Genomic DNA, 10,324 nt, shown 5'->3' with positions numbered 1-10,324 from the left:
GGCCATTGCCCCCCCCCAAAAAACCAAAAGCAATAAAGTCAGATTTGAAATGAAATGTTATTTTAAACTGTTGAAAGTGACTTTTGTAAAATACAGAAGAACATGTTTCAATACAGTTCCACTGAGCTGTTTTGATTGTGCAGTCATGTGAAACGTGCTGTGTTCTTATGGTGAGAGGGTTTGCACATGTTGACTTTAAGAACAGAAGTTTCATGCACTCATATTCTAAACAAGCTGATTAATTCAAATTAAAATGATTCTATCTGGACCATATGTCTTTGATATTCCTTCTTATAGCATTTTAATAAAAGTAATCCCTGATTTGTCATCAGATAAGAGTTGAAAACACAAGAAATCATTAGTTAGTAATAAAAAGGACACTTCTGAAAGATCTTGAAGTGTTCCCTCCTCTTTTGCATATACAGTGGGTGGGAGTTAACGTCATATTTTCTGTAGTGTTTTGGCACACAGTCATTTGAGGGGATAACTATATTATTGACACTTTGCAATTTTTTTTTTAGTTTTTTTTAATTAAGGTTATGAAAGTTAACATCCTTGTGAAATTACGGTTGTACATCATTATTAGTCATGTTGTAGGTATACCACTTCACCCCTAGTGCCCTCCCCCCACCCCCCTTTCCCCTGGCAACCACCGATCAGTTCTCTTTGTCCATATGTTAACTACCACCTATGAGTGGAGTCATACAGAGTTCGTCTTTCTCTGTCTGGCTTATTTCACTCAACATAATACTCTCAAGGTCTATCCATGTTGTTGTGACTGGGACGACTTTGTCCTTTTTATGAGTAGTATTCCATTGTATATATATACGACATCTCCTTTATCCAATCATCAGTTGCTGGGCACTTAGGTTGGTTCCATGACTTGGCTATTGTGAATAATGCTGCGATGAACATAGGGGTGTGTGGAACTTTTGGAATTGCTGATTGCAGGTTCTTGGGATAGATACCCAGTAGTGGGATGGCTGGGTCATAAGGTATTTCTATTCTTAACTTTTTGAGGAATCTCCATACTGTTTTTCATAGTGGCTGCACCAGTTTGCATTCCCACCAACAGTGTATGAGGGTTCCCTTTTCTTCACAGCCTCTCCAACATTTGTCACTCTTGGTTTTGGATATTTTTGCCATTCTAACAGGTGTAACATGATATCTTAGTGTAGATTTGATTTGCATTTCCCTGATGATTAGTGATGATGAGCATCTTTTCATGTGTCTATTGGCCATCTGTATATCTTCTTTGGAGAAATGTCTGTTCATGTCCCCTGCCCATTTTGTAACTGGGTTGTTTGATTTTTTATTGTTGAGTTGTGTGAGTTCTTTGTATATTATGGAGATTAACCCTTTGTCAGATAAATAACTTGTGAATATTTTTTCCCAATTAGTGGGCTGGTTTTTTTTGTTTCAATCCTGTTTTCCCTTGCCTTTAAGAAGCTCTTTAGTCTGATGAAGTCCCATTTGTTTATTCTTTCTATTGTTTCCCTCATGTGAGGGGTTATGGTGTCTGAAAAGATTCTTTTGAAGCTGATGTCAAAGAGTGTACTACCGATATTCTCTTCTAGAAGACTTATTGTTTCAGGCCTAATGTTTAGGTCTTTGATCCATTTTGAGTTTATTTTAGTAAATGGTGAAAAAGAATGGTTGATTTTCATTCTTTTACATGTGGCTGTCCAGTTTTCCCAGCACCATTTGTTGAAGAGACTTTCTTTCCTCCATTGTAGGCCCTCAGCTCCTTTGTCAAAGATTAGCTGTCCATAGATGTGTGGTTTTATTGCTGGGCTTTCAATTCTGTTCCAGACACTTTGCAATTTTTAAAAGTGTGTGGAATGCTCCCCCCAAAAGAAAATCCTTACTCTTGCTCAAACTATTCATTAATTGTCAAAAAAATTGTAATAAATGGAGTAAAATAATTAGAATAATGTCACTGTAGTCAGTAGATTTGTGTAAATACTTACCATGAGCTTAATTCCTCCAATTCCAAAGTCATTGCTTCAGTATAACCTAGGGACATAGATGAGGAATATCCCTTTGTGACTTTGTATTGAAGAATAGATAAGCATTTCCCCCAGTGACTTTTAAGAATGAATTTATGTACTATATTGCGTGTTACGTAACCCAAGTAATGTGGAGATGTGGAGAAGAGGGTAGAGCAAATCATCTCTTGGCTACATGACAGGAGCAGTTTTTTTGAATGAATACTTCTTGAGGTAGTCAGAAGAATAAAATTAAGGTATTTTTATAAAGAGACTGTTGATATTATCAGTAGGAGGAGATGTTTGAGGATTAGTACAAAACTGCACAACTTTACAAAATAGCTTTCAACAGTACTGATGTTCTCTAATACGTGTGCTATGAAACAGCATTACTTAGAAATGGGGGAAACAGGGATCAATCAAAGCAGGTTAAAAATTATTTCACATGTCATAGCTAATAAAGAGAAATGAATTTGTGAAATCAGTAGAGGACAAACTCTCCGATGGCAAGACCTGTGTCTTGTTCATTGTTATATCGCCACTGACGAGGGCAGTACTTAGCACAAGACAAGAGTTCAACGTAGGTTTGTGGATTGGTGAAATGAATGAACCAATATACATGTAGGTTTGTATAAAAATCCAACGTGATATTTCTAATTATTTTGGGAAAAAAGAAAAGATACCTTAGAGAATGCTTTATAGTTTAAGATATTAAATATATTAACATAAAAACATAGCTCGTTCAGTTAGGCGCACTGTCATGATTATCCTAGCTGGTAAAACTGAAGCAGCAGAGGCTGCAGTTTCCCAGTGCGGACTCTGGGCGCCGCTGTTGGCCAAAGTGGAGAGCTTGGAGCCAGTGATCTCGCGCAGCCGCAGCGCACTTTCCCCATCTCAGACTCCCTAGCGCCAGCCTTTACACCGCTTCCTCTTCTGGAAAAGGAGAAACCCTGACCACCACGCAGGAAATAAAGCCTATTCGGAGCTCCGGACATCTGCAGCACTGAGCTTATTTGTAATCCTGCGTCTCCAGGTCTGGTGAGCCAGCTGAGGGGAGCAAGAGGGATGGGGAGCGGCGCTGGGGAGAACGGCTGGGCTGAGAGGCGGCCAGTGCTCTTTCCCTTCCTGCTGTCTTTGTTCTGGCCCGCGCTGTCGGAGCAGATCCGCTACAGGATTCGCGAGGAAATGCCCGGGGGCTCGGTGGTGGGGAACCTCGCCAAGGACCTGGGACTGAGCGTCCTGGAGTTACCAACTCGAAAACTGCGCGTCAGTTCCGAGAAGCCTTACTTCACTGTGAGCGCAGAGAGCGGGGAGTTACTTGTGAGCAGCAGGCTAGACCGGGAGCAGATATGTGGGAAGAACCCAGCCTGTGCTCTTGAATTTGAGGCTGTTGCTGAAAACCCATTGAACTTTTATCACGTGAATGTGGAGATCGAGGATATTAATGACCACATGCCAAAATTCACACAAAATTCCTTTGACCTGCAAATAAGTGAGTCTACACTGCCAGGCACCCGATTTATATTAGAAGTAGCGGAAGATGCAGATATTGGCTTAAACTCTCTGCGAAATTATAAACTCTCTCTTAGTCCTAGTTTCTCATTGATAAATAAGGAGAAACAAGATGGTAGTAAATACCCGGAACTGACATTGGAGAAACCCTTAGACAGGGAACAACAGGGTTATCATCGTTTAGTCCTCACTGCGTTGGACGGCGGAGACCCACCCCTAAGCGGCACAACTGAGCTGCGCATCCAGGTCACTGATGCCAATGATAACCCCCCAGTATTCCACCAGGACGTGTACAGGGTCAGCCTTCGAGAAAACGTGCCCCCAGGCACTGCTGTGCTGCAGGTGTCAGCCACTGACCAGGATGAGGGTGTTAACTCCCAAATCACTTATTCCTTCTACAGGACCGGGCAAGTCTTTCATCTGAATTCAAAGAGTGGGGAAATTACAACTCTAAGGACACTGGATTTTGAAGAAATCAAGAAATATTCCATAGTGGTGGAAGGGAGGGATGGCGGAGGACTGGTTGCACAATGTACGGTTGAAATTAACATTCAAGATGAAAATGACAACAGCCCAGAAGTTACATTCCATACTCTAGTCGAAAACATTCTGGAAAACGCAGTGCCTGGAACGCTAATTGCTTTGATCAAAATACATGACCAAGATTCTGGGGAGAATGGGGAGGTTAATTGTCGATTAGAGGGTGAAGTCCCTTTTCAGATAATCTCTTCCTCCAAAAATTCTTATAAATTGGTAACAGACGGGACCCTGGACCGAGAGCAGACTCCAGAGTACAATGTCACCATCACAGCCACTGACAGGGGCAAGCCGCCCCTCTCCGCCAGCATAAGTGTCACCTTGCACATCACTGACGTCAACGACAATGCTCCGGTTTTCCACCAGGCCTCCTACGTGGTCCACGTGGCCGAGAACAACCCGCCCGGCGCCTCCATCGCCCAAGTCAGCGCCTCAGATCCCGACCTGGGACCCAACGGCCGCGTCTCCTACTCCATCGTGGCCAGCGACCTGGAGCCGCGGGCGCTGTCGTCCTACGTGTCGGTGAGCGCGCAGAGCGGGGTGGTGTTCGCGCAGCGCGCCTTCGACCACGAGCAGCTGCGCGCCTTCGAGCTGACGCTGCAGGCCCGCGACCAGGGCTCGCCCGCGCTCAGCGCCAACGCGAGCCTGCGCGTGCTGGTGGGCGACCGCAACGACAACGCGCCAAGGGTGCTGTACCCGGCGCTGGGGCCCGACGGCTCGGCGCTCTTCGACACGGTGCCGCGCGCCGCGCAGCCCGGCTACCTGGTCACCAAGGTGGTGGCGGTGGACGCCGACTCGGGACACAACGCCTGGCTGTCCTACCACGTGCTGCAGGCCAGCGAGCCCGGACTCTTCAGCCTGGGGCTGCGCACGGGCGAGGTGCGCACGGCGCGTGCTTTGGGCGACAGGGACGCGGCCCGCCAGCGCCTGCTGGTCGCCGTGCGGGACGGGGGACAGCCGCCCCTCTCGGCCACCGCCACGCTGCTCCTGGTCTTCGCAGACAGCCTACAAGAGGCGCTGCCGGACCTCGGCGACCATCCTGCACCCTCTGAGCCCCAGGCTGAGCTGCAGTTTTACCTGGTGGTGGCCTTGGCCTTGATCTCCGTGCTCTTCCTGCTCGCAGTGATTCTGGCCATTGCCCTGCGCCTGCGACGCTCCTCCAGCCCCGCCGCCTGGGGCTGCTTTCAGCCTGGTCTCTGTGTCAAGTCTGGACCTGGGGTTCCCCCCAACTACAGCGAAGGGACTTTACCTTATTCCTACAATTTGTGCGTTGCCCGTACTGGAAAGAAAGAGTTTAATTTTCTAAAATGTAATGAACAATTGAGTTCAGGACAGGACATGCTTTGTGGTGATTCGTCTGGGCCGTTATTTCCGGTTTGTAATTCCAGTGAGTTGACTTCCCATCCCGAAACTCTAACAGCGGTGAGTTCCATTTAAGTGTCTATTCCTTTTCATCATCTACCTAATTTTCACATTTATATCAAAATTATTACATTTCCAAGTCTACTAAGTTCTCTTAGAGACATTATAGTCCGACAGAAAGCTACATTTCCATTCTTTGAGAGGAGCGGTGAATGGGAGTAGTTATGTGACATAAAATAGAGTTATCTTACCAAGTTCAGATCTGGAAATTAGTGAGAGTACTCTTTGCTTCTGAGCACAAGTATTGTACCAATTTCTTATCTCTTTTTTCAAAGCTAATGAAATTTACCCATTGATTATCTCGTTCTTTATTAACATTTTTAAAATTTTGTGTGTAAGTAGACATTAAATTTAAAGCAGGCAATCACTTAATTCATCCTTTAAAACAAAGAAACTACTACTAGGTATCTTCCTGCACTGGTTTCCTGGTACAGTCTCCATCCCTTCCTCATGTTTATTTATCATGTCTAGTTCTTTACATCCACCTATTTGTGATTTTGTGAATCCATTAAAATTATAAGAAAAATACTGTGTGTGTAGGAGCGAGACTCAGTGAACTTATCAGAAGGTCCAAATCATTAAGTTCTTCAAGTTTTTGTGAATGCCAAATCCTCCTCTTCCTCTTTACACTCACCTCTTCATAGTTACTTGAGAAAAGAAAAGGCAGTGCTATGGCGTCTCTCACCTGCTCTCATTCCTGACCTATATTTTTTGAAGAGGGAAGGGGGGAAAAAAGTCACGGGATTTGTCTTATTTGGAGCCCTAAACATTAGTGACTAGAGATTTTCTCATCATCCTTTTATCTGTAGGATGGAATGGAGAATCCTAAGTTTTAAATTTTTAAGGCAAAAACTAATTTCATGCACATACAAAATTTCCATTACATAACTATCAGTCTTTTGCCCAGTTTCCTTAGAAACTTCTTCAGTAAATTGCTTCTTTACAAACTGCTGAAAGAAATTTCTCATAATGACATGTCCTTTTTACTTTTGTGGTAATAATTGGTTCTACTCTTGTGTTCTTTTCCCCAAATTACTACATAAGTTTAAGTGACCCTTAGAATAAGAAGTTTAAGACTTTGAAGTTGTGTAATTTCCTAAGGGGAGGATTGACATGGAAACTTGTTTTTCACTGTATATTGATTTGAATCTTCCAAATGCCATAGACTGAGCATGCATTATGTACTCACATAGAAAATTAAAAAGAAAAGTTTTAAATAGCATAAAAGTTTAAGAATCACAAATGTGTAAATTTTAAAAACCAATCCTTTGAAAATTCAGTAATATTTTTGAGATAAATCTATTATGATTGCCTAATTAAAATCATTTTTGTAAACAAAATCTTGAGGAAACCTCACTCCAGGAATTTTACTATCAAACTAAATTAACCTTATAAAACAACTTCAAAGGGAATAATCTATCCATATATATTCATTCAATATAGTTATGTAATATGCACATGTAAGTATAAATGTATAAAATTAACAAAATATGAATGTATTTCCAAAGAGGATTGAACTTTGTAATTACTCCAAAAAACAGATAACGGCATATAGAAAAATGTGAAACACTAAAAAAAGGAAATCAGAATAATTTACATATGTAGAGAGAGCAAAATTCTACCAAGAATAAGAGTAAGTTAATTTGTTATTAAGAAAAGATGGCGATTTAATAATACACTTAATAGAAATTTTATTCCACTTCATTTCCAACTAAGATATCCACAAATGGTAATTGCTTTTGAAATAGGAGTGCAAGAAACAATTAGAGAAATCTAAAATCATAATTAGAAGACCGTAGTGGTGTTCCTTTTACAGTCATCTATAATCAAGTACATTTTGCTAATCTCACTGGGTGTAGTAAAGGCTTAGGACTCTGAGCGCCGCTGTTCACCAACTCTGAGAAAAGCTCAGTCAGAGCTCGTCAGATATTAGGATCTGCAACTACACAAAGCCCCGCAGATACCACAGACCAACTCCGGGGGGCTGAAACAAAACTCAGCCTCCTAACCTGGGGCACTACGGGTTTCTCGAGAAAATAGATCACCATAATTTGCAGGAGGAAAAAAGAACCTAAGGAGTCAGCGTGCAGAGAAAGCATTCCGAAAAAAATCCGTAGTGAAAAAACAATGGCCGCTCCAAGGAATCGCCCGCACCACACAGGACTGGTCCTGCTGTGCCTTTTCCTGGGGAGACTGTGGGAGATCAGGGCCAGTCAGATCCACTACTCAGTGCCTGAAGAGACAGAAAAAGGCTATATCGTGGGGAATATCTCTAAGGAGCTGGGGCTGGAGCCCCGGGAGCTGGCGGAGCGCGGAGTCCGCATCGTCTCCAGAGGTAGGACGCAGCTCTTTGCTCTGAACCCGCGAAGCGGCAGCTTGGTCACCGCGGGCAGAATAGACCGGGAGGAGCTCTGCGCTCAGAGCACGCGGTGTCTGGTGAACTTTAAAGTCCTGGTTGAAGACAGAGTGCAACTTTATGGAATAGAAATAGAAGTAACTGATATAAACGACAATGCCCCAAAATTCCAGACCGAAAATCTGGAAGTAAAAATTAACGAAATCGCTGCACCTGGAACGCGTTATCCACTCCCAGAGGCTGTTGACCGGGATGTGGGCTTGAATTCCCTGCAGAGCTACCAGCTCAGCCCCAGTCACCACTTCTCCCTGGACGTGCAAACTGGAGACGACGGAACTATAAACCCAGAGCTGGTGCTGGAGCGGGCCCTGGACCGTGAGGAAGAGGCTGCTCACCACCTGGTCCTCACCGCCTCCGACAGCGGCGATCCGCGTCGTTCCAGCACAGTGCACATCCAGGTGACAGTGTTGGATACAAACGACAATGCCCCTGTTTTTGCTCAACCGATTTACCGAGTGAAAGTCCCAGAGGACGTGCCCCAGGGCACCCGTCTGCTTACTGTAAGAGCTAGCGACCCGGATGAGGGAGCCAACGGAAGAGTGGCGTATACATTCTGGAAAATTAGTGAAAAACAATCTCCATTATTCGAGCTTAATGAAAACACTGGGGAAATATCAACAGCAAAGAATCTAGATTATGAAGAATGTGCATTTTATGAAATGGAAATACAAGCTGAAGATGGTGGGGGATTGAAGGGGCGGACTAAAGTGCTCATTTCGCTGGAAGATGTAAATGACAATAGACCGGAAGTGATCATGACATCTCTGTTTAGCCCAGTGAGGGAAGATGCTCCTCCAGGAACAGTAATCCTTCTTTTCAATGCTCACGACAGAGACTCCGGGAAGAACGGCCAAGTTGTCTGTTCCATCCAGGAGAGCCTACCTTTTCAATTAGAAAAGTCGATAGAAGATTATTACAGATTGTTGACAGCTCAAATTCTTGACCGAGAAAAAAACTCTGAATATAACATCACAGTGACTGCAACTGACAGAGGAACGCCGCCCCTGTCCTCAGAAATTCACTTCACCCTGCACGTGGTCGACATCAACGACAATCCACCCTCCTTCTCTCAAACCTCCTACTCAGTCTACCTCCCTGAGAACAACCTTAGAGGCACCGCCATCTTCTCGGTGACAGCTCGTGATCCTGATAGCAACGAGAACGCCCGAATTATTTACTCCTTGGCCGAGGACACCATCCATGGGGCGCTTCTCTCATCCTACGTCTCCATCAACTCCGACACCGGCGAGTTATACGCGCTGCGCTCCTTCGACTATGAGCAGTTTCGAAATCTTCAAATGCAGGTGAGGGCAAGTGACAGCGGAGACCCTCCACTCAGCAGCAACGTGTCACTGAGCTTGTTTGTACTCGACCAGAACGACAACACGCCCGAGATTCTGTACCCCACCCTCCCCACCGACGGTTCCACGGGCGTGGAGCTGGCGCCCCGCTCCGCAGAGCCCGGCTATCTAGTGACGAAAGTGGTAGCGGTGGACCGAGACTCAGGCCAGAATGCCTGGCTGTCCTACCGCCTGCTCAAGGCCAGTGAGCCAGGGCTCTTCACGGTGGGGCTGCACACGGGAGAGGTGCGCACGGCGCGGGCCCTGCTGGACAGAGATGCACTCAAGCAGAGCCTGGTGGTGTCCGTCCAGGACCATGGCCAGCCCCCTCTCTCAGCCACCGTCACGCTCACCATAGCCGTGGCTGACAGCATCCCAGACGTCTTGGCTGACCTGGGCAGCTTCGAACCCTCGGCCAACCCGGATGATTCAGACCTCACACTGTACCTGGTTGTGGCTGTGGCCGCGGTCTCCTGCATCTTCCTCGCCTTTGTCATAGTGTTGCTGGCACTGAGGCTGCGGCGCTGGCGCACCTCAAGTCAGTTTCAGGCTGAGAGGATCGGATTGGCTGGCATGCCTGCTTCTCACTTTGTGGGCGTGGACGGGGTGCGGGCTTTCCTTCAGACCTATTCCGGGGAAATCTCCCTCACTGCGGACTCGCGGAAGAGTCACGTGATCTTCCCCCATCCCAACTATGCCGACACGCTCGTTAGCCAGGAGAGCTGTGAGAAAAATGAGGCTTTATGCGTTTCAGATGATTCCAAGTTTCCTATAGAAGACACTCCTTTGGTTCCAGTGAGTTCAGTTTTTCCTTTGCTTTCTATTACCATTGGTTTTCTCTTTGAGTGTTTGCACTTAAGGTAGGATAAGTTCATATTAACATATTTCTCACCATTTAAGTTTTCACTGGGCCTAATTTTTGCTCTAACATCTATTGGAGGCGTTTATGGGTTACATGGCTGATGTAATTTTCACTTTCAAATAATAATTAACCTGTGGTCAATGTAAACCTTCCCCTGGGGCCACTCTCATTCTCCTGCATTGACAGGGGCTTTTGGGGTGGGTTGCTTGATTGGTTACCATGGTTCACTACTAATCCTTAGGGCTGG

The 10,324-nt window shown here is 45.3% G+C and overlaps 1 protein-coding gene across 13 annotated transcripts in view; it reads left to right on the top strand.

The window, feature by feature from the left end:
• LOC100072198 (protocadherin gamma-C4) overlaps positions 1-10,324 on the top strand; it is a 172,282-nt gene that overhangs the window by 71,945 nt on the left and 90,013 nt on the right. Inside the window, exon 1 of one of the 13 annotated variants that reach the window (XM_070234059.1) lies at positions 6,422-10,010. The exons of the other annotated variants lie outside the window; for them this stretch is intronic. Within the exon in view, the coding sequence (XP_070090160.1) occupies positions 7,587-10,010 (2,424 nt within the window). The 5' untranslated portion in view covers positions 6,422-7,586. Of the gene's footprint in view, positions 1-6,421; positions 10,011-10,324 lie in introns of those variants that run through there. 13 annotated transcript variants of the gene reach the window in all.

The sequence above is a fragment of the Equus caballus genome, chromosome 14 (genome assembly GCF_041296265.1).
Source record: "Equus caballus isolate H_3958 breed thoroughbred chromosome 14, TB-T2T, whole genome shotgun sequence".
NCBI lineage: Eukaryota > Metazoa > Chordata > Mammalia > Perissodactyla > Equidae > Equus > Equus caballus.
Note: the sequence above shows the minus strand (reverse complement) of the source record. Positions and strands in the feature narration are given on the sequence as shown.